Source organism: Apteryx mantelli, chromosome 3 (assembly GCF_036417845.1).
Source record: "Apteryx mantelli isolate bAptMan1 chromosome 3, bAptMan1.hap1, whole genome shotgun sequence".
Taxonomy (NCBI): domain Eukaryota; kingdom Metazoa; phylum Chordata; class Aves; order Apterygiformes; family Apterygidae; genus Apteryx; species Apteryx mantelli.
In genome coordinates, this window is record NC_089980.1 from 21,501,449 (window position 1) to 21,526,885 (window position 25,437).

Consider the following 25,437-nt stretch of genomic DNA (forward strand, 5'->3'; position numbering starts at 1 on the left):
GCAACAGTGACTAATCCCTGCACGTCTGACAAACATTTTTTTTCCATTTTCTAAAACCCTTCTAACGAGCCTCTCACTAAGTGTCTTCTACTGATGAAGAGCCCGTTTGTAATTATTGCTCTCCATTGGAGCTGGGTGCAGAGCAAATGGAAAGGCTTTAAGTAGCATGTGTTCAAGGAAAAAGAGCTGCAAATACATTTTAAAAAAGTACCAAACCAGCTCTTCTCCATATTTTTGTTCACCCCTGCTCTCCTCTTCTCCAGTCAGAAAAGCCAGACCCAGTGCATTTCCCTTGAGTCTTCGCCATGACATTATTAATAATAAAAATGTCTTTTTCTCTGGATGGCTTCTGCAATATCTGCCATCCTTCTCTTTACACTATTGCAGCAGTTGGCAATTGCATTTCCTCTAGGTGAGAACTGTCCTCACAGTATCTATTTTACCATTATACTAGTAATTGAACAACAATCTGTCACTCACTCCAGAGGAGACAGAAAATGTGGTGTATAACATGTCGTGTCATTTTAGGCCAGCAAATGTAAATGATTTTGAGCCACATCAAAAGACAAATGGGAACATCTGTTTCTTTTCCCCAGAATGGCAGTCAGTTGAAAAAACAGGAGTTTGAGAGTTACAGTAGCATAATACAAACAAAATAAGCACATCAGTGACCAAAATACATACTTCTGGCCATTTTGCTTTCCTTTTCCAAGCTGACTACTGCCTGGTAGGAGCTTGCTCTCCCCTCTCACTCTTTTTCTTTGGGACCTGTAAGGAAACTCCCCAAAATGATTTATTCCCTCATTTATATTCAGTAGTAAACAGGCTAACCAGTGATCAATCAGCATGCTCAGCAAGCTGGCAAAGCAAGCAGCACTTCTAACCAACCTAGAAAACTGGATACTCTGCCAGCCTCTGCCCACTCTGCGTTAAGGAGAGGTATTTAGCATGCACAGTCATATGGCAGCTGCAGTAGCAGCCCCCAAACGAAGCAGTTGATACGATAAATAATAAGCCAGCAGTCAGAGGGGAGAGGGATGACACAAGAACCGAAGGAAAGTCCAGGGGACAATCTCTCGACTGCAGCGCCAGAGCAGGTTCTTGTATTCTTCCCGTGTCCTCTGCAAGGGCCCAGGGGCACGAGGGCTTTTGCATCTTTTACTGCTCCTGCTACAAACATGGCAAGTCACAAATACTAATAGTCTGCCGGCCTCTTGGCTCCTCCTGTGGCAGAGCTGAACAAGGGCCAGATTCTCACACACATATGCCTCTCGAGAAGCACCTCTCTCCATAAGTAGTCAGAGATGTATTTAGGAGAGCTAAGACTAAAGCCAGTGTGTCAAAAACTAATGAAAAAAGACATTTTCCAGAAGGCAGCAGATTTGCAGATAACATATTTTTAGTCGAAGGAATAAATTCTGCCTAACCAATACAAAACAGTCTACTTTTACCCCTCCAACATAGATGTTATGAAAATTGTTTCCACTGCTGAGGAAGTGGTACCTATGTTATGTATAGGGTAGAAACAGACAGTCAGAGTAAGGGTCTTTCAAACAACCTACTCCTTCCTGAAGCAGAAATAAATGATACAGAAGGCCATTGCCTGAGGGTCATGTCTTGTTTGCCATTCGCACGTATCTGCATAGGCAGCATGTCCCTGAAAACAGGGTTTCACCCTGTTACGTCCCAGTGTGGCTCCTGCCATGCAGGCATCTGCTGGTCCTCCCCAGGAGCCAGCAGCCTCACACATCTCCCTCAGTCTGGCATGGGGACCTCACAGCTGGACTACGCTTTTTGGAAGAAGGCAAATGCCAACCAAGATAAGGGATGCCACAGTTCTGAACCTTCTTTTTAATAGCACAAAAATATTGCCATGGCAATCATATTAATGATGTGAAGGTCCTTCTAGGATAACAGGGAAACTAATTAATGAGAAAATTAAAAATATAGGCCTTGATCTTACAGCTGTTACATTCTGCACACATGAGTAGATATGCTGACTTCAGTGGAACTCCTAATATGAAAGAAGAAAGCACACATATATCTGTATATATACTCAAGATCATATCACCTGCAAGCATTTTCAGATTATTCCAGTGGAAAAATGATATCAGACATAAAACAAAAAAGCGCATACAAACAAAGGCCATTATTGTAGAACTATAAATGCATTAAAATGAATAATTAGGGTGCTGGCCTGAGGTTACCAAACATTTTCAGTTTGAATTTCAATTTCTTTTAATTAAATTACAATTTAGGTCAGTTTTAATCACTCCTTGTGTATAACCCCTTTGGGGTAAATTTTAAGAGGGGTTAGTAAAGAATTATCTGCAGTAATTGTTTAAGGGGGTTATGAGACTTGTTCCCCCCTTGCTGTTTCAACAATTTACCTCACTGCAGCAGACCTGAATGCGCTGCTATCAATGCACCGAGTGCAGCTAAGTAGTCAGCCTAATAAATAACAGGTTTTCATTGTCATGCAGTATTTTGTCAAGAATTGTTGGCGACTGTGGGAAAAGAATGAGAAAACTATAGCTTTTGGGGATTATCTCAGAGGTTAAAAATAACACTATTGTATTTCACCTATTTAAAGTTCTGAGAAATACAGGAGCCTAATATGAAGCTCACTGAAGTCAATAGGAGTGCTCCCCTCACCTCACTCCTCTGTGGACCAGAAGAGCTTTGTTGCAAAATACCTTTCCTAGCTAGGGAAGTGCCAGGGTATAAAGTGTGGGCCATGAGCTATGGCATCCAAGTAGGTGCTTGAAAGACACAGGCACTCAGATTTGCCCTGGCTCATTTTATTCATAACATTGCTGAGAAGGTTGTGCTAGGCTGTTTTTTCACTGGATATAATTCTTCTATGTGACATATAGCTTGACTCAGACATTGCAGTACAGGTGCCTGGCATGAGACATCTAAATTTGATTGCCAAAGGTGCTGATCATTGCTATTTCTGACTACCTGCAACTGCGAGCGTTCAGAACAAATGAAAACAGCCATCTCCTGTTTGGCATGCAGAGCTTGAGCTCTGCAAAACATCCAGAATATGGACCTCATACCCTAAACACCATACATACCCTAAACACCATGCACTGTACATATATAGGGCAACTTGCATTTTGATGCAAAAAATACACACACAGTGCTGCACAAATTATCACTGTTATCATAGTATATAAAATTGGACAGAAGCTGCTAAAGTGATTTGATGCATGTTGAAGAGCAACCCTTGCTAGAGCCCAGAGCAGAAGCGAGGAGTCCTGATTCCTAGCCCTACAGGCAGTCCTGGGAAAGAGAGAAAGAGAGGGACCCCAGATGTGAATGGGTATAGTATAATCATAGATTTTCTCTTTACTACATCAATTTACTCTTCATTCATACTTTTTTTGTGCAACTGATAGACTAGGTAACTGCACACCGGTAAGGCCTGCAGCACAGCTTTTCGGAGCCACAGTCAAAATAAAACATAAAAGCTATTTCAATCCTTTGCATACAGTTCACGAAATCACGTGGTGCTGGAATGTAATAAAGCAAAGAACTGGACAGGGAAGCAACACAGAAGCTCACATTTGTTGAAAACAGCATGGTGTGCTTAAGAGAAACCCCCAACCATTCCACGTGAACCAAAACATGCACATTACTATTTCACATTAACGTTTCAGAATTAAGGGACTAACCCTGTCTTCTGCCCTGGACCTGAACAATCACGCTGGTTTACTTTTATTCACATAATGGTTAGAAATGAGAAATGAATTCCTTGACAGATGAATCCCCTGCAGGTACGCTGGTTTGTCACTGTGTATAATTCTTCTCTGACAACATTGCATTAGTCACTTTAGTAACTCAGTATTTTGCACCTCAGCTCAGCTCAGCAGAAAGAAAATCAACTCTGAAGCACTGAGTGTGAAAACAGGAATTGCAACTGTTTGCCTGGTACAGTTTGCATATATATATACATACAGCTTCCAAAAGAAACCCAAACAGATAAATGGCCAAAGCAACAGGAGTGGGTGTAATTTGTGGAGGCCAAAGTGAGCCACGTTTTCACAGTGGCATTGTGTGACAGTCGCGCAGCAATTTAATGAAATTGTAGTAGCCACTTCAACAAAGTAAAGAATCTTGTAAGAAGGGTTTGCTTGGAGAGCAAATCCAAATAAAAACAGAGATAACATCCTGTTTTTCCCCTGGCTAAGTGGGATGTGATCACCTGATATTCTGAGAGCTGCAATCAGTCAAGACAGATGGCAGACTTCAAAATAAAAGTGAAGAAAGGAATTATCAGCCAAAGCAGATAGGGGTTAATAGCATCTCTTTAAATATAACCAATCTGCATTAAGGTGAAATATTTTACAGGAATGTTTGATACACAGTGTTCCCAGAGAACTTCTTCTGTAGTACTTTATCTTAATGTAGAAGTTTATTTAAGGATTTGGATTGGTGGTAAAAAGAATGCAGTAACTTCTAAGCTATCTTAATAAGTAGCAGCACTTTTAAGGCCAAATAAGTGGATGTGTGTTTTTGAAGTATAATTATGTGTCTGGATGTCCATTTTTAGCATATCATGAGTGGAGCAGAAATTTATTGAAGAATATTACTGCCCTGTGGGATGCAACAGAGAGATGTAGCTACAATTACTCAAGTGGCAAAAGAACCATTTGCTATAAATTGGGGAACATTTTAAAACTTAATCAGAAGTCAAATCTAGTTAATATTAATCCATATCTTAAAGAAAGAGAAAATCGTCTCTGCATAGCATTAGAAGGCCCTTAAAAAGGATGCTTTGAACATCACTGTAGAATACTAACACACAACAGCTGTTATATGTACTTTAGGTCCCCAGTTCAGCAAGCCACAGAAACCTGAAATCCTTCAACAGGACTTCAGTTCCCTTGCTTCAGCTACCTATGGAACAGGGTAGGTTATTCACAGTCATACAACTAACCACAGCCGCAAACCTTCTGCTACGGCAGTCACTACAATGGCTCGCCTTTAAGAGCTCCACTCCTGGAGCAGGATCCAAAGCCCAGAGCTGCATATCCAAACTTTCCTTGTATCACAGAGGAAGAGTTTAGCACCTCAAAAATCTGCATGCACAAGGAAGTATCTGAACATCCACCTTTCTTTGAAGTACAGGTATGACAGGCAAATCTGCAAGCAGGTACTTTATTTCCCCTTGGGAAACTGAATGCAGAACTTCCTCGTGAGGACAGACAGGCTTTGAACAAACAAAGCAGGGCTCACTCTTTCTCAAGCCACAGCCAGCAGGCCTGGCCAGATTTATCCGAGGGGAGCACAAAAACTGGAACACACTAGGGGGAAGACATGGGTTCAGTATTTACCCTCAGCCCAAGGGAGAGCAAAGCCCACCTCCGAGGAAAGCAGCGCAAGCCACAGTACTATGGACTGTTGTGGGTGTGCACATTACATCTCCCTCTATGAAGCTAGGGAGAAGTTGCAAAGGTGCAAAATTCATGCCACATGAAGTGGAAGCCTTACTCTGATCTTGCAGTTAAGGTCTAAATGAGGCTTAGTTTCCAGTTGGAAGACTATGGACTTCTTCTTACTGGACAAAAACTTTCTAGGAAAAGGGATGAGAAACCAGGTTGTCTCCCTCTCAGCAAGTTTCTTACCTAATCACCATGATCTGCCGAACCAAAGAGTTATCAAGGTAAGATGCAACTCCATTTCATCTCATTTCTATTGTATACTCAAATGAAAAGACTGACATCTTTTGTCAACAGAGCAGAGCTGATTCTGAGTGAGACAAGAGCTTGCTGATGAGCCTAGATTCCTGCCACTGCTGAACAACATTTCAGACATTTGATATTGCCCTTGAAAGCTAAGAGGTCTGTAGTGGGATGACCCCATCAGGCAAAGGAACCAACTCTACCAAATATTTTAAAGGTGATTTGTGTTCACTTTGACCTTCTGACTTGAACTTATCCATCAAACTGTTCTCCTTCCCACCAGGCAAACAGAAAACAAACAAAGTTCATCCAGGATGCACAGTTCCAACAAACTAGCTCCTAACACATACACTAGGCCTCAGCTAAGGTGATCTCTTGTGACCAAGAACCTATCAATAAGAATCTCCATTTTGGGTGAAGCTTATGAGTTGGAGCAAGACAACTTGCAGTGCTCCAGTTATGTCTTCAAGTCCCTTGACTAAGGGCAGTCAGGATTCTGACCTCAAGAAAGCACAGAAACAGCTTCTGCTGCATGGATTGATTATCTTCTCCTGGAGGAAGAGACAAATCGGGCATTTCTGCTGCTGTTATTAGATGTATTAGTTGTCTTTGATACAATATTGATCACCTGCAGACCATGGCAGGAATAGGCAAGGCAGCTCCTCAGCAGGCTCTGTTTTATATCTTTCTGAGAAATCCCAAAAGAAGACAAGGGCCAACAGGTTTGCTTCTCCCAGTATCAAGAAAATGTTACACACTCCTCACTGTTCATGACATACAGAAAGACATTTGGGGAAGTAGCAAAGAGAAATAAGGAACATTTATAATTTTGTTTCATTAGCCTCTTTTAAAATGTTTAATTTTTCTTGGTAGTGATAAGTGGGATGAGAATACTAGACCTGCAACCTATGTGCTAGCTCGTGGCTATTAAACTGTGACATGTACTGCTGTTTTGTCTATGTAATTACTTTCAGGTTGTGTTGTAAAGCTCTTGAAGTAAGACACGCTAAGTTTTGTTTAGTGCCAAACATATTTTTCTCACCTCTGACTTTATAATCACACAGTCACTGAGTGCACCTGACTGAGAGGAAAGCCAAAATTATCCCTGTCTGATTTTACCCCCCAGGGTCCAGGGGAAAAAAAAAAAGAATTACTGTGCATGCTTGTACATTTAAAACCCGAAATACTCCTGGGACCCTGGAAGTAAAGAATGTTTCTCCATCTATCCAATCTACCCACTTTCCCAGACAATAACCCATAATACAGTGAAAAACCCCTGAATACAACAACTGACAAGAAAATCTGCTATGCAGTTCACGCTTGCTTTTCTCTATCAATGGCCTGAACGCAGAGAACAATATATCTAGTAGCATAATAACAGAGACCATTAATACTTTAGAGATTCAGTATAAAATTGCTTTCATTAGCATGTCAAGTGTTTATTTTAGCTTACTGCAAAACAAGCTCCTCACATACAGCCACTTACTCAACTTTCCTTGATTGCAGAGAGGGTAATAATGAAGGAACCTGCTTTCCACGCTCTTCTGTGGAGACTTTTACATGCACCAAAAGATATTGCTCCATTACCTCCAACCAATGAACCAGCTTGGCATGCGGTAGCAAAATACAGCAGAAATATTACTGAACACAGTGGAACAGTTTTTACAGGCAGCCACAAAGGGCATGTGTATGAGGATGGCAGGAGGCTGTGAAAAGAGCAAGCTGTATTCCTGTCTTCAGTCTAAAAGGACACTGAGAATTAAGTAGAGGAAAAAAAAATCCAGTTCTTCCTGTGCCTCAGCATGTATTTGTTAAATATTTTATTTCTAGTCATGGCACCAAAGGGAAAATAATATCATGCATTAAATGTAAGTATCTTTGGGCTTGCTTTTATTGCTAAAAGCTCCCCCCCCTTTTTTTTTTTAACTTGGAGTAACTAAAGCATGTGAACTATCCTGAGGTTAAAATGCAGTGAAGACAAAGCACTTCAGTTTTACCATGAGGAAAATTCAACAAAATTGACCTCAGGCAGAGCATGGCTTTACTGAGTTTTATTTGAGACTGCTTATATGCATTAGCTACTCCGAAGTTTAAAAAAAAAAAAAAAAAAAGGCAGTTTCTTGGAAATAAAGACAAATCCCTACCAAATAAAAATATTCAGTTCTGGTTCATGTCACTTCACTTATTGACAGCTTTCCTAATCTTCAAGGCTCGCCATTAAAAGTTCTTTTAATTAGGCAGAAACCACATCCTAGTTAATAATGAGAACAATAGAAACTAAACTCTGTTCTCAGACAAATGTGTGCAAATCCCATTTACTTAAATGGAAATGACTCACAGGTGTGTCACGTTAGAATTAGAATTTGCAGCTTTATGGGAATTCAGTATCTGGAGCCTAGCTGCTTGATTCCTCTTCAAAACAGAGGTGTAGGTAATTCCACAGAAATCTGATCCAGGCTGCTTCCCCAACCCCCCACAGCAAACACTTTAATTACTTTTTTCCATCACAACAACTCTCCAGTCTAAATTTAGACTTTCAACCCTAAATGTTATGGGCCTGATTTCCGCCTAAGGAGAAGCGAACTCCACCACTGGCTAGATTAAATTCTGCAGCGGTGATTATGTGCTACAGGCCTCAACTCTGCATCAGCAAAATCTGCGGTAGAGCATCAAATTCAAAGCGTCCAGGCATTTTACAGTTCCGGGGTGATGCAGTCATTCTATTGCCGTGCTACTCCCTTCGCCCTTCCCTTGCATTTCCTTGCACTCCACAAAGTGAACTGTAGGTCAGCAGGAAACCTCTTCAGGAATAGTAAACTAGGTGACCGTATCTAGTAAACCATAGAAATAGTTAGTGGAAGAACATCAGCTCTTTTTCCAAACGAAAGGAAAAACCTGCAGTTTTGCAACACTTTTTTTCCCCGGTACAATGATGGCTTTTAGTCATGATTCAAATAAAAATATACCATAAAAAATATCACTGTTTGCCCTATTTAGGAATAGGGAAAATGATACCACTGGATGTCGCTCCCCTATGATCCTGCACACCATTTAGCCTGCCTACAAATCAGCATATGGTTTGTCATCATGGAATTCTCTAATCCAAACACAAAATTGGTATTTTAATTTCAGCTGGGTTTAGTGCAGCATTAAAGGAAAGAAGACCAGTTAGGATGAGATTTCTTGAGTCTTCCCACACCTTCCAGGTGATGACAGCTATTGCTTTAAGTACCTGCCATTAACAACCAGTCACAATGTTAGTGACAGGATGTTACTAGCAGTTACTTAACGTGATAGATGTTAACATTTTTCTGCTCTTTATGACTCACACTATACCCCAGCCAGAATATTTTAGGAGCTGAATGTACAGCACCAGGTCAAAATGATGAGGCTCCCAGAGCAACTGGTTGAGGTGCAGAATGAGACATGTCATTTTAGGAACATTAGGTCAAAAAGCATCCACAATAAGGAGGTGAACTGGATTAAAGATTAAGGTTCATCCTTTTAACTATTTCACACAAGGGGAATCCTCCCACATTTGGGCATTTTTCTGTTCCACACAGACGAGACCAACATGAAAATCTGCACTGTGAATAGTAGTCTTTGATGTTAACATCTTCTAACAACTCTCCCAATGAGATACATGTTCTGAAAAGACACTTTACTCCAATTTTAGAAGCCCGTGGACTGCATTGCCTCTGCACACATGGACTAGCTGCCCTGTACAGACTCAAGCACAGGAAAGCACTCTTTTCAGAACAAATTGTAAGCCTAATGTTAAGCGTCTTTGATTTTCAACCATGGACAGATGTAATATGCTGCATAAGATCTGGAGCCATAAAGACCATAATTGAAGTGGAAACGCACACAGTAAGGTTTTCTCACAGAAAAGGAAAGCAAGAATTTTATTGTCCTGTGTATTGCTGCGGGTGGTTGATTTATCTGACCAGTTTAACCAACCAAACAGACTATGACCCGAGCGCTGCACAACATACATCACATTTTATATTATTAATTACATAAAGTCAGAACAGGTTAGAAATAAAACAGCAACAATTTTCCATTTTATATCAGCAATAATCAGTAGCCTGTAACACAAAAGCAGCATTTGTAATTCTGAATCTAACTTGAGAGGAAATATACTTTAGAAGAATTACAGTCTCATGATCTAGTCCAAAAGATACTTTTCAAGTGTGTACAGATAACATTCTTAAATGAAAGTATGCTGTGCTGCCTTTCTTAAGAATTCAGAGTAAACCCTTCCCCCCCAAAATGAAAAACAAATTAATGGCTTTGAAAAGATGCCAGACCACCTACCTTCAGCATCATTCTGAAGGTCCTCAGGCTGCTCTGCTTTGCATGTTGTGGGAGAGGGAGCCTGGCCTTTTTGCTCCAATCCTTCTTTAAGCATAAAAATGTATTAAATATATTATTTTCAAATTGTATCAACACATCAAATATTACTACATATGATAGTGCAATCACAAGCACATTTTATCTCAGCAATCATTCAATGCCTGATGCCTACCTTTGTATCACAAAAATTCATTACGGCATCATTTGCTAGAAAAGGATCATAATAGTTATCTTTCAGTTTGGGCTGGAATTAGTACCTAACTTTCATACGACAGCAGTGAAGAAAGCTCATACTAAATTGACCTACTTCTTCACGATCTCTTAATCTCTTGAGAAAAAAAAAGAATAATGTTTTAATTTGTAGTTTTTAAAGGAGTATATATTATACTGCATTATGGAGCCATGGAGAAATAATCTGAACAAAAATGATTTTTTTCTTCTCATCTCAATTCTCCATTCAAAATTACAATATATTAAGAAAGGAATATTGATGGAAAACAGTAATAAAGTGAGTGGTAGAAAAGAAAGTTTGATAATGAATTAAAGTTATAGAAATGAAAGCATTACAAAGTAGAAACATTCAAATTTGAAAAAAAAATTCAACCTTTTAGCCAGAAAACAACAGGCAGATGAAGGCAAAAGAAACTTTCTTAAGTAAAAGAGTAACTGAGGCTAGTAAAGTTTAAGAACACCCTTATTCACAGCAACTTAATTACAGCATTTAAAATTAGTTGGTTAAAATTTAAAAATTATGAAGGGTTTATACAACATTTTCAAAGTAACTTGTCACATCAGCGACCTTAACATAAGGCACCAAAATATTATTTGTTTGCTGAGATAGACCTCAAGGCACAAACTGATAGCAGAGGCAGCCTGTTAGTAGAAAAGTGAGGTTGAACTGGAAATTTATCATAAAAAGGCACTTTTAAATTAAGACATTTAATGAAAACACACTTCAACAAAACATATACGGAAGTAAAAACCCATAGTATAGCTCTGCCTAGGATCCCCCTCAGTCTAACACTGGCGGTAGCCATAAAGCCCACAACCTCACAAAAGAGGAATGAGAGATTCAAATGACACAAAAAACTGTCTACAATTTGCAGGAGATGGAAACTGGGAGGATGGCCATGAGGTGGGGAAGCTGATGTCCATGTTCATGCACTAAAGCTAATGTGAACTTGGACCAAACCACATAGTAATAACTGGAAAAAGACTCCAAAACTCAGACTGAGATGTACAGGAGACCTTGAATATTTGTAACCAGGAAACTTAGGAAGGGATATGAACTTGCTTGATTTAGCCCCGCTGCCATGCCATGAGCAAATAAGAGTCATGGTATTACCTCAAACTGTCACAGCTAATTGGCAACTCAAAAAAAAAAAAAATAAAAGAATCTATGTAAATATTGTAAATTGCTTATGTGTTTTGAAAACTCCTATCTCTCCATAAATGCCCCACAAAATCAACTGTTCTGGATGTCCGTGAATATGGAAATCACACTCAGCAATCAGATGCCCAGTTCTCCTAAAGTACTTAGCTCTGCTAAGAGCTGAAGATACCAACCTGCAATATCCATCTCCTTCCCTTCTACAACTACGTGTATTGGGAAACAAAAAGCTAAAAGTTTCCAAACACCGGGTCAGAAACAAGTAAGTAAGGATGCAGAAAAGGAATTGGTAGTATCAAGGAGAATATTGTATTCTTTCAAGAGACAAAAAGGGAGTGAATCCTGGGCTTCACAAAGAGCCCAGAAAACTCAGAAATGTTCTCTGCCTGTCCTCCTGGGAAACTGCTTATTCTTTTGTACTTAAATCTTAAAGCAAGAGGCCTTGGATTTGGAAACTGGCAAGAATTTACAGGAAGCAACAGCTTAAAATGTCAAGAAACATTCCAAAATGGATATCTGTTTGTGAGTAATTAAATTAAATTTTACTTATTTAATTTTAGGGAACAAATACTGCATTTCACTCAACAAAAGCCAAAATGAATATTGTTCCTAAACATTTCTTCTAGCACAGAATTTCTATTTCATTACAGAATGCCATGTAGTTCAGAGCAGGAGGGGCCCTTACTGACTAGTAAATAACTGATTTACTGCAAAACAGACATGCTTTGAGGTTTGGCTTGGTATCAGGAAATAGACCTTTCCTACAGCATGTAACATTAGAGCATATTCATGTCATCACATTTGTTCATCTGAATTTGAAATTCAAATACAACATCTTGAGGAAAACAAGAGTTTTCAAGTGCTAAGATCAATTTATTTCTGGCCCAGTGAGCATGCAAAACTAACCACAAGAAATACAGTGGGGGAAAAGAAAGGTTAAAAAAACACAAAACAAAAAACAAAGACACACTTTGTCAACCCTTCAACGGGGTTACTCAAGAGTAATGGTGATGTTCAACAAGAACTTCAATACAAATGACAGAAATCCTGAAAATAACCAAGCTTTTAAAGATTGATTCCTGCCAACATTCCCCTATTCATCTAAAAAATAACTTGAATATTTAGAACAGACCATATTGGTCTTTGGTTCTAATGACACCTTGCACTACCTGCTATTTTCCCTTTTTTGGTTGACAATGATTCACTTCAGGAGACGAATCAATAGGAGAGTTTCAATCAACACTCACCCCTCTGATGATGAATTTTATCATCTAACCAATCTGTGAGGCTTTCTCCAGTCCCACAAGTCAAATGTCAATCAGGTTTAAGTGCAAGTGTCCAGCCAGGTCTTTCAGGAATATCTGAATACATCAGATAATATAGCCAACATCTTAATTGACAGCACAAAGACGGAGAGGGAGGGGGCTTACATTCAGAGAGGTCAGAACTGTTACTATCTCAAAAGAAATGGTCTTTTTGCACTCTACAGAGAACCTTAAAATGCTCACAAAAAGATGTAGAGGGACTGTCCCAGGAGAATAAGATTTCAATCACAAATTCATTGCTTTTTAGCAGATTTCCCTCATTCCAGAGAAAGAAGGGATTTTTGCAGGCTTCAAAATAATGTCTTTTTATTATGGTCAAGATACAACTCTTAACCCTTTCTGCTCTACAGTAATATGTACATGTCTTTTAGCACAGCTGGCTAAATATTACAGGAACACTGCTTGCAAATCTCTGTTTACATTCTCGACAGAAGTCTCAACTGATTGCATTCAAAGTTCTTCTAATAGTGACCATCCGTATGAAAAGGTTTGTGAGCTCTAAGATTGTGAGAAATGACTTTTCTTTATAGGCTAATTCGCATGGTCAGCAAGCCACTTGAATTTTACAGTGTATCTCAAAGCGAGCTATTCCCCAAATCCCTCACAAATTCCGTATCTCACCAGTTACAAGTGCCTCCCACTTCCCTCTCACTGAAAGAGAAACTCTCCCTCCAAAATGAAGTGTCCAAGTATAAGAGTGTGTACGTAGTGGAACGCACAAGGAAATAATATATTTATACAGCCTCATTTGTAACAGGGCTTCTACTATTTGTGTGAATAAGATGTCTTGTCCTGCTGTCCTAGCTGGTTGCTGCTTCTGAAGTAATGAATAGGTAGCGAAGTAGGGTGCTCTGGACAGACACAGGATAACTAACAGGACCTTTATTATGAATGACTATTAGATGGGAAACAAAAGACAGCAGTGGGGCAACCTGCACGCAGATGAGGTCAAAAGGCTTCACTGCCAGGAAGGGATGAAGCTGAACGGGTTGAGGAAGAATATAGATTCAGAATTCAAACACTTTTCTATGTGTTTACTCTTTTTTTTTTCTTTTTTTTTGAATAGTAAGAGAATTAACTTATGTCAATGCATAATAATATGCTATTATTGTGTAGGAATCTGAACTATGCTGCTCATAATAGCACATGCTTCCATAATTTCCAGGTGCAATCACTACAATTGGGCACACAATTATGGCAGTATTAGGGGTTATTTTGCATGCTTCTATGCATGGATATATGAATCCATAGGTATAAAAGCTAAGCCCTTCAGAAGTTAAAGCTTAGAATAATCTTCCCTTAATGGAGCTTAAAACATTAAGCATTATCACTCTGCAGTGTTAAATCAGTGAAGTTAAAGGTAGACAAGACTACTAGTTCATTTGGTCCTACCCTTTGCTGATGTAGGATATCGTTCATAAAGGAATCTGAGACGTAAAAACTGCAAAAGTCTGTACCTGCTATTACTACATCTGTCCTTTTGACTCAAGCCAATCTAACAGCAAACTGAAATACTGTAACACCAAGGCTCTTTGAATTAAATGGCATGGTTATGTTAGCAGCTGCTACAAGATAAAACATCCAGAGTAACAAACTGATGAGTTAAAATCTCATGAGTTAGATGCCATTAAAGGAGTGCTCTTGGATATATGTATTTAATAAGACTATGTTATTCTTATTTTTAAATTATTTTTCTTATTCTAGTATACCCAATATATGCAGTGACATTACATGAGTAACTCATTAAAATGATCATTTGTGCCTGTTGATTTTACAATATTAATGTAGATATTAATGGAGAGTATCTGGTAGACAAGCAATTAAGATAGTCCCTTATTTATTTTGAAGAGAAATCATAGAAAGAAAGGCCTTTTTGAGAGTAATAAGATATTTACACTTCAGGGTGGTAGAAACATAAGACAGTTTACTCTCCTAATGTGTCCATCACTCAATAAAATGCACATTTGGTCATCTGGTATTCCTTACTCTAGGCTAATTCTCTAGATGTTCCCAAGGCCTAATCTGGTGTGTACTGAAGTCAATGGACATATTCCCACTGACTTCAGTTGACATCAGGATCACTTTCTTTTTCTGCTAACTTTTGCCACCAGGTTTTAATTAGGACTGATTCTCTAGCCTCTGTCTCATTCTATTACATTCTCCAAACTGAAACTGGCACAGATCCAACCAGACTCCATCACACTTGACTCCCTGCACTTCCCCGTGTTTTCTGTTGGCTAGCTATTGGCCCTTCAGAAACACCTAGCCAGTAGGAAGTAGCAGGCACAGGAACTCAGGTGAAATTTAGAATATTTGAATCTCCCAAAGGTCCTACACACCTAGTGTGGGATGTGTGCACTCCAGGAACCCAACATTTCTTTTCTTTTCTTTTTTTTCCAGAGGAATTAGAGAAATAACCCGAAAGCAAGCTTTGACTGCAGGTTGGATATGAATAGCTCAACAATCCTAGATCATCAATATTGGTGCCAACTGCTGATTCCATCTGCTGGACTCATGGCCCATGAGGTCAAATGGAATGAAGAATGATTATTCAATTAATATCTTGAAGAGGTGACTAGAGGTTGCTACTCCATTTTTCCCTCTTAACATTTAAAAGCAGATATCCTCCAGACTGATAACTACCTTAGTATAAAAACAAAACCTTCCCTCAATGCAGAGGTGTATGTATTTGTAACTTTCCTGCAAATGCATCCTACAATCATTAAAAAGTTCCTACACAGAGAGGTCAAAAGGGCATAACTCCCCACTACCGGCGTAGATACACAAAAAACATTTCCCTTTGGCCATACAGGTATTGACTGCTGCCAATCAATCCACTCATTCCCAAAATATCTCCAAAAGATAAAGAAACAGCCAATAGATGCTGTTGAAGTTCATAGCACCCTACAGGCAAACCTCTGAGAGAAGCTATGAGATCATCTGTTTTATACACACAAAAAGCAGATATGCAGTGAAAATACCTTCCTCAAATGACTTAATTTGGTGATAATTTCCCAGAGCAGCTATGTAGCTTCACCTAAATTAATGAAGCTGTGAAGGATACAAGGCAAGAAAGAAGTGACTGGCTATTAAGTGGAAATATACTTCCTTTGAATTCTAATTTAAACTGCTTTAAAAAAAATGCAATTTACATAATCTCCATAAAAGCAACAAGACAAAAGAACGCAAAATAATTGGGTTTATAAAAATATACATGCCATGATAACTGTAAAAAGTGAAATTGGAAATGTTAGAAGAATACTGCAAATTCTACTGTATCTTCAGCAAATGTTTGTCATATAATGGCAGTCTTCATTTTTCTACTTTTATGTATATAGGTACAACTATATCAATCACACTAATTATACTAAAATAATCTTGACACCAAAAAAAATTATACTTATGTGTAATGAAATCAACACACCAGAACAGCCATAAAAGAATGTGCTAACACATCAGTTATCTACCTGTGTATATCCATATTTACACATCTATGCATATACCTCATTATTCAGGAATCTCACAGGCTAGTTAACTGGTTGCATAAATCATCATAATCTGTTTGTCTTTAGGAGAATCTTGCCAATTTAACCAGCCAACATACTGCTTCAAAAGCTTTTATCGCTCTTTGCTGGCTGGCATATCTCTGCCTTCTTCCATGTGGTTCTCCTATCAGATCTCATGGTCAATTGTGGGGCCCATGTTGTTCAGTACCTTCAACAACTGGTGCGATGAGATTGAATGTACCCTCAGAAAATCTGCAGATGATACTCAATTATGGGAGGTGGTTTACATGTTGAACAGAGGAGTTTCAGTCCAGAGAGAAGGGAGAACTGAGAAACTGGAAGACTGGGCCAGCACAAAGCTCATGAAGTTCAACAAGGGGAAGCGCCAATTTCTGTCTCTAGGATAGAATAACCCTAAGCATCAGTCACTACAGGCTGGGAACTAGCTGGTTGAGCAGCAGCCCTCCTGAAGAAGTTTTAGAAATCATAGGGGATACCACATTGAGTAAAAGCCAGCACTGCAATAAGAAAACTACATACCAGGCAATTTTAGGTGAAGTGTAGCCAGCAAGTTGAGGAAAGTTATTATCCCCCTCTACTCAGCACTAGTGAAGTTGTACGTAGAATACCATGTCCAGTCTTCCCCCGCCCTGTTCAGGAAGGATGTTCAGAAACTGAAGAGGGCCCAGCAAAGACCTATCAAGATAAGTCAGGGGCATAGGGAACACAACCTTCAAAGAGAAGTTGAGTGAGCCGAACTGGCTTAATCTGGTAAAGAGAAGGTCAAGGGACAATCCTACAACTAGGGCAGCCTACAAGTACTTGGAGAGGAGTCACAAAGATGATGGAGCAAAACTCTTCTCCGTAGTGGCAGATGATACAACATGGGGCACAAGCCACAAATAACTCAGGTGGTTCAGACTGGATACTAGAAAATCTTTTTACTATATGAGTAGTGCAACACACGAAAAGGTACCCAGAGACACTATGAATTCCCCATCCTTGGAGGTTTTCAAGACTCAATAAGAAAGTGCCACAGCTGACCTAGTCTAGTGTTAGCGACAGTCCTTCTTCAAGGAGGAGTATGGACTAGGTGACAACCAGAGGCCCCATCTAGCCAAAACATCTATGAATCAGTGTCATCATATCTAATTCTCATTCCTTTCTTTTCCTTTTTCCTCAGGCCTTTTTTTCCTCATCCCTCAATTCCATTCACCTATTTCAGGACTAGCCCTAAATGTTAACACTCATATTAAATGGTAAACTAGGAGAACCAGGAAAAAAAACTTTCTGAAACATTGTCTAATGAAGTTCAATATACTTAAGAGTGTGCTAGAAAGTTTTGCTGATATATTCATTGCACACAAATCATGGTCACTAATCACAATTGCAAATGACTCAAGAATTGCTGTATTCACACCTTTTTAAAGACAAAGACATTGTAGAATTTTAATTACTTCCCATTCATGTTCAAGCTAGTTATTAATAAAAAGCAACTGAATACCACTCAGGGGCTCGTAACAGATGATGACATTAAAAAGTTAGTCTTAGCCATTTTTACCTTGTATTATTTATTATCAGAAATGGTTTTCCCTATGTTATGCTAAAAAACAATTTTGTAGTAAATTTTGGCAATGAATGATTGGCACTGCTCATTACAACCAAGGCAAATAGTTTTAAGAACTCTCTCAGTTTGGTTGATACTAGCAGAAGCAATATGTTTTAGCATAAAATATTATTTACTCACCTGTCTCCTCACTCATCTCAGTCTCTTCTTCATTATCATCATCTGACAAAAAAAATTGAAAGAAAATGATTAATAAGAATAGCAGGAAACATCTAAAATATAATATTCCATGCTTCAAATTGCTCATATCTTAGGTTGCCTCCTCCCATTTAACATCTTATAGTGAGATGTGGAGGTGGGTGGGAGAAGAAGGGTTTGATATTAGAGGAAATGCAGGGAATAAAGACAGGGAACAAAGCTGTATCCTGACCTGCATAAAATGAAATCACATTGTCTTTTATAACACAGTTTTTCTGTTTTAAATGTGAAGTGGATCCTGGTTTAGTTGTCAAGGTACAGGGTCTTTGTTTCCTGGGAACAGCTGGCAATGTTAAGAGTAGAAGTAGTTATTCAGAAAAATTATACCAAAGAGGTTACTATAAATTTGCCAGAGAGGATCTAGGTTTAAGTCCAAACTTGGGCTAGCCAAGAACTGAAGACTTGCAATCATTAAGACGACGTATCAAGAAAGCGGGTTCCTTTTGCAAAAAGTTACATTTTGGTAACAAAGGAATTTCTTACCACAAACTGTTTTGACGAAAAGACTGATTAGCTCTAATTAACATCTCGGTCATTCAACTTACTACAGCTTTAATCATCTATTGGAGAACTCATTGATCACACAAGTTTATGACAACTATGGTCCTAACTCATACATACTCCATTTATACTCTTTTAAATGGATTTGGGCATGTGCAATTTCTGGCAATCCTACAAGTTTTGTTTAAAGCATAACATCTTTCAAACATGGGTCTGTGCAGACTGTAACCACCATTTGTACACAAAGGAGTTTTGTAGTATCATGATCAACCATACTGGAAACTAACAACCAATCTACAGGATCAGACCTTTACACTGGAAACTCCACAGAGACCCAGATGCTATGACACACATTATGAGGATTGAAGCCCTGCTTTCATCAAGATTTGGAGCCTGAAACATTTTTTTAAGTGGAGTGAGAACGGAATACTTGATTAATAGTAGAGGCCTCCACTGGGATTTATGTTTGCACTCCAGCTACAAGCTCTAAAATTATGAGAGTGCGAATTTTCATGGGGACTTATGAAACAACAGAAGATGGATCTGCATCTGTCCTTCTCCCCCTGCTATCACATTCAAACATGCTCTGGAGACCAGAAGTTTCAGAAGCCACTAAATGACAGTAGGTTACATTTCTCTTGAGTACACTTCAGTCCTGCACGAAGGATCAGGATTGAATAAAGTCACTGAACATTTTACTTCCTTTCTTCTTACTCTGCAAACAATTGCTTTGAAGTTCAGTAAGGCACATCGACCCCTACAGTACAAATATGAATTTGTATATAGAAACTTTAAGGAGTTTGACAAGCATTTTTTGAGAAAAAGGAACAAAAAATCTTGTTGAAAGCAATGGGAATTGGGCCACTGACTTCAATGGAGCCAAGATTTTTAACTTAAGTCCTGAAATTTTTCAACAAACCACTCAGAAAGTATTTGGTTAACATAGAGCTTATTAATTATTCAGTTTCCAATAACACGTTCTTTCCATGGAAGCATTTATAATGAAACCAGCATGATAAAATTTCAAATTAATCTAAGACTTGACACTAAATCAGCATAAAATAATATCTTAACATACATACAGCACCTGGTCTTCTGTGGAAATTCTTAATTATAGTTCAGTAAGTGACTTGGAATAAGAAATTCCCAAAGCAACAGAATAGCTTCTAAGCTGGTGATAATGGACACAGACAAGAAATCTGATGTTATTAAAAAGTAGTGAAGTCATTATGCAATATAATTATGAAGCGGCAAATACTGCTTTTGTGAACTAATTGTGAATTAAGGGCTGTTTTTCTGGGAAAAGGAACTTAAGTCTCACTGGAAGGCAGTAAAGTCCTTGCAACATTTCTGCAAATGGGGGTTGGGCTCCTAACTGTTTCTGTGACATGATCTCTAGGTCACTGTGGTGCTTTTGAAAATTCTACCCAGGACTGTATCTGGATCCGAGTTTTGTTTTGGCACACAGCACTCCCCAGTCATTTCATGTATCTATAATTCTTGTTCTCACACTATTAACGCATCTAGTGGAAGTGCTTCCCTATCAAACATAAAGCAGTCTCTTTCACCGACCTTGGTAGGGCTGGCTGGAGTGATAAACACCATGTTTAGTTGTCAGAGCTCTATGCCAAAACCAATTTTTTTAGATAAAAAATAGTATTTTAGAAATCTATAGCTAAAGCACATTCATTTTCCCACAAAATGAATGATACTAAAGGTAGTTTCTCGGTTACTCGCTGTGAAGAAGTAAAAGCAAGTAAAAATATCTTTTCCTGAAGCTCTGCATGCTTAGTCTAAGGGGAAACCAATGCCAAGATTACTATAAATTAAATCTGTAATACCTACATTTATTTTCCATGTTCCCTATGCATGTTCTCACCCCTTCTACAGGAAGCTTTCTAGAGGTTTGCTCTAGTTTAACATACTTATCACAGACTCTGCCAATCCCAAAGCAAAATTGAATAAAACCACAAGAGAGCCCAAGAGTGAATCTATTGTGATGCCAGCAACATTTCTTTAAAGATATACTGTCAGTACTAGTTGCCCAAACTCACACACTTGGAAGCCCACAGGTGAGGTCCTGCATAACTCTCACCCTTACTCAAGAGCTCTTGAAAAATTCACCAAATAGGAAAACATTCTCTAGTGCATGTGTGGGTGCGTGCACATATATGTGTGCCCATTCTTGGCTATTCCTATGTCTCGAAAAGCAGAACAGCAACCTGCCACATGGCTTCCCCATTAAAGCCCTGGATCTTGGGAGCTCTACGCAAGAAGACCTGCTGGAAGAAGAATGATAGACCTTGCAGCCTGGAGCAAGAGGACAACTAACGGTGACTCTCTGGAAGGGTTAGCCTACCCTCAAAAAACCTCCCATCATTATTTAGAAAGCCTGGGATACAAGGAAGCCACCTACTCCAAACGCATCATATGGTTAAGAGTGTAAAATTTTTCAGCTAATAATTGGGCTATAGTCTATAAAATTAAGGTATTAGATGGGTGATATATGAGACAACACTGTCCAGTCAAGTATAAAATAATTTACAGTTGACAGTTAATCTATGATTGAAACTTACCCTCTAACTCTCATATTATCTGGGGTAATTACATCTCTAAAGATCACAGAGCTTTACATTTGGGTGCAAGTTGCTCAGAGCATACACATTTGTTCAAGTCACAGGCTCCCTGGTAGATACATATATCAAGGGATGTCTGTTACTCTTCCATCCCCCTCTCACTTGTTACCTGCTGAGCTCTGTGAAACAGAGTGATTGCACTGTATTCCTCCTACTGAGACAGGAGAGGATGACTTCTTCTGTCATATACCTGCTTGGGTTTTTATCTTTCGCCTCGCTGGTCAGGTTCTTTCTCTGTCTCATTAGTTGTTCCATACAAGCAAGCACAAGCCAGATGGCTATAGCCATCAGTCTGTATTAGATTTATGTTAGGAACAGAGAGGTGAAAGGCTCTCAATACCGCCACTAATCCCCAAAGCCATTAAACTGCCTCCTCCGTGTTGCTCATACTTCTGTTTATATTGTTCTTCACGTTAGCATGTGCAGAGGCAACACCATGCAAACACATTCTTTTATTTTTAACCGTGCATGCATTGAAGAGCTTTTATGCAAGAGCCGGCTCCAAGCTGTGGGAGGCTACTCTTTTTTCTAATCAGCATTCACGGCCCACCTCCCAGCCACCCAGCGCTCCCCAGCAGCACAACACAGTAGCACCAGCTTTCTGCCTCCTTCCTGCCTTCCTCTGTCTTCCCTCAGTTTCCTTGTCTCATCCTTCAGGTTTTATTCATTTCCTCAGCACTCTCCCACTGTTTCCTTATTTCCAGCCATTTCCTGATTTCCAGCCCACCCGTGTGGCTCAGTCTCTGCTCCTTCTTGCAAGTGCCACCCCATCTATTGAATGTAATCACTGGAAGGGCTGGGTGAGCACCACGGGACCAGGCCAAAATCTTGACGCTCAGGGTGCCCTCTGCAGCCTGTACCCACCCACACCGGCAAACAGACCAACGAGACAGGCAGAGGTGCACAGGAAGAGGAAAGGATAGGCTGGTAATCATACTGCTGATGCCTTTAAAAAGTTGAAAAAAACATAGACCCTTTCAGCATTGACAGCTGTAGCATTCCTGTTGGGCTTATTTGCTGTACAAAAATAGGTGTCCTGTTAAAAAAAGTTCCTGCCCTAAAGCGTTGGCCTAGTGGGGATTTCATGATCTGCCTGTACAGTTTCCACTAGAATAACAGAGGACGTGTGCCACAGCATTCTTGTGACATTGAGGAAAATGGATCCTGTTTGAGGGCAGTCTCTGCTTGGCCAAATATAAAGCTTCTAGATTCAAATCTTGGACTGGGTGACAGTATGGGCCAGGGCACCAGTCTGCTGCAGTAAAGTCAAAATACATTAAAACCACAGGATTATCAGGTTGCCATTAGTGGAAAAGACTAAGCGGGCTCCCACTCTCCCACATTTCTTTTTACCACACCTGTCCTTAGACTTTGTCCCAAGGCTTCACCCAGCTATCTATGTGGTCATCTTAACAACCTCAGGAAACTTCTTAATGATAAGTCTTGTGTCTACTTTTGTTCCTTAGTAATTGAAAATCAGTTCTTTTTGATAGGATAAAACCATTGCTGCCACCCAACAGGACCTTCACAGTAATATACTGTCTCTTCATTTCAACCCAAAAGAGTCAATGTTGTTATAGCATAGTAAAATACACAAAAAACCCCTAGGACATAATGAAGACAATACCCTAGGAGCTCACTAGCTCTTTGGATTGTTTTCATCCCTCCAACTCAGTTCTCCACTGACAGAATACAACAGATTAACCCATAGCATGGAAAAAGAACGTTTTCTTTGAAGGAAAGTAGATTTGGAAATCTCTGGCAGACGAGACCAACTAAACCCAGGCCTGACTGTTTTCACGTCAACTTGTAAAAAGTATCTTTTCTAAAGCTTTCCCTCATGCCCCATGCTCATAAGAGGAAGAAGGAAAAAAAGAAAAAGGTAAAACAAAAAGATTCTTAACAAGAAAAACACATTCTTCTGGCTTGGTATTGGAACTGGAAGAAGAAATAGAACTTTTTTTTCTCCTTTTTTTTTTTTTTTGTTTTGCTCTGGGCATTGGTATCTCGTAATCCTGCATACAGAGCAACAGGCACTATATAAAACCCACCTGATGCTAAGCGAGTTTGAGCAAATTTTGCTTAGTCTGTTTCCATTATCAGAAATTTCCACTGATAAACAGCGTACCTCCTGGCTTTACTGCAGCATCAGCGCAGTTTTTCTTCCTGCGTTGCTTAGTTACACCAGTCCCACAACACCGGAGTCTCACTGAATGTAAAATGTGTTTGTAGCTTTTGAAGGCCTATCAAATAGAAATCCTTAGTACCAGACTCCTAAGAAGTTACACACTTTTTTTTTTGTCACCACACAGATGGCTTCTTTCATGCATCATATCACTTGATCTGCAGTAAAATACATATACCCTTATGAGCCTCAGCTTCATATAAAGGCTAGGCAGTAGCTTCCATTCCAATTGCAAGTGAACTGGACAACATTGTTTCAACCAGGAAATGTTGCTCACAGCCAGGGTCAGATTTGGATTTCTATTTCCCAGACACTTGCACCTTACACAAAAGGAATGAGGCACTCAGTGGGAAAATATGCATCAGTTCTAAGAAAGCCTATTTCAAAACACCCTTACTTCCTCCATTCCCCTAAAGAGTGAAAACCACAGAGCTTTATTTACACAAATACTCACTAAAGTGAGTATGCTAGTGTAGTAGTCGCACAGGAAACTATGTTTTCTAGGCAGTGATACATTTCTAAATACAGGCTCCTAACAAAATCTCATCATTAACCTAAGACAGAAGCAATTGAATGAGACAGGCAAGAATTTAACTGCATCCCTTGCAATTAGAAGCACTCGAGCATGTGAAGTTACTTTGCATCAGTGACCAGAGAGGACAGAATATTTTTGAGCATGACATGAAATGCATCTGCAATGCTCTGTATGGGATGCAGCTCTGTTCAGCGCCGCAGGATGAAAATGTCCCTTTAAAGGATGCAAAAAAGATGCAAAAAACTCATGTTTGCTCACCTTTTGGGGCCAGGCATCTGACCCCAGTGGCCTGCCTCTGACAGGGAAGCAGAAGCAAACTCACAGGGATGGGTACGGGACAGAACAGCAATACATCTCCCTTTCCCTGCCAGCTTCCTCCAGAGCCTAAGGCTACATTTAGACTATGGTGATTAATAGCCACTGTTGGACCAGCCCTCTGTTGGTCTAGCTAATCCTCTTCTTAACCCTTAGGACATAGGGCCTCCACAGCACCTCATAGGAAGCATTCTTTTGCCCTAACTACGTGTCGGCTGAAAAACCACTTCCTTTCATTTATTTTGATCCTGATTCATCATTTCCTGGGATACCTCACACTTCTACTGTTATATGAAACAGTAAAGAATCGCTCCATATTCACCTTCGTAACTGCTAATGGTCTCCCTTGGCTCTCTCTGCCACATAGCACAGGGAGCAGCCCGGGCCCTGCATCTGTATGACCTCCGCATCTTCATGGGCACCCTCGCTGCCTGCCACGCCAGCCCTGGCCCAGGCATGCCCCAGGCACTGAGAGCCTAGGGATGTGGAGCCAGTCGACATCCATGTGCCAACAGCCATCTCCCCCCAGACCTCCAGACTTGGCTGCAAGCTCCGTCGTCAGTCTCTCAAAAGGAGGCAAGGCAGAAGTCCACAGGGCACTACTGGACCAAAGAGGGGACATTTGCTTCACTCTGCAGAGCAAAAGAGCTGCAGCAAAAGTTCCTGACACTAGTGCTAAAATAGATTACAGTCCCAATATCCATCCGTACCCTGATACAAGCAATACTAGTATCAAGAATGAGGAGGCAAGCAATTTTCTGGACGACAGAGCAGACAAAAGTACAAGCATGTGTCAAACCATGTACAACCAGAAGATCCGAGCAGGGAAGTCTGAGGTAACCCACAGCAGCAAACACACAGCCAAACTCTAGAGCAGACAGTCAGAAAACAGTTCAGAAGGGATCGTACCAGGAAGCTTTATGAAGATTGAAACGAAAGCAGGAAACTCTCCATTAACTTTTCCTTAGGTACTGGAAACCCACTGCCATGTTAGAAGGAGCTAGGGACCTCTCTTTGTCTGCCTACCATGTAGGATGCTGAAAATAGTACCTAAGCCATCAGTTATAGGCTTTGCCTCCAAACCACTGCTCCCGAGCTGCTTCTTGTTCCTTCTCCTGCACTACAGACCATCAAGATTGAGACACTGGCCAAAGGGGCTAAGAAAGAATATCC

At 39.8% G+C, this 25,437-nt stretch overlaps 1 protein-coding gene across 1 annotated transcript in view; it reads right to left on the bottom strand.

Annotated features, from left to right (window-relative positions):
- MACROD2 (mono-ADP ribosylhydrolase 2) overlaps positions 1-25,437 on the bottom strand; it is a 903,624-nt gene that overhangs the window by 60,082 nt on the left and 818,105 nt on the right. Inside the window, exons 10-11 of the mRNA XM_067292887.1 lie at positions 18,015-18,056; positions 10,008-10,091 (exon numbers count right to left, since the gene is read on the bottom strand). Coding sequence (XP_067148988.1) covers positions 10,008-10,091; positions 18,015-18,056 — 126 coding nt within the window. The remainder of the gene's footprint in view (positions 1-10,007; positions 10,092-18,014; positions 18,057-25,437) is intronic.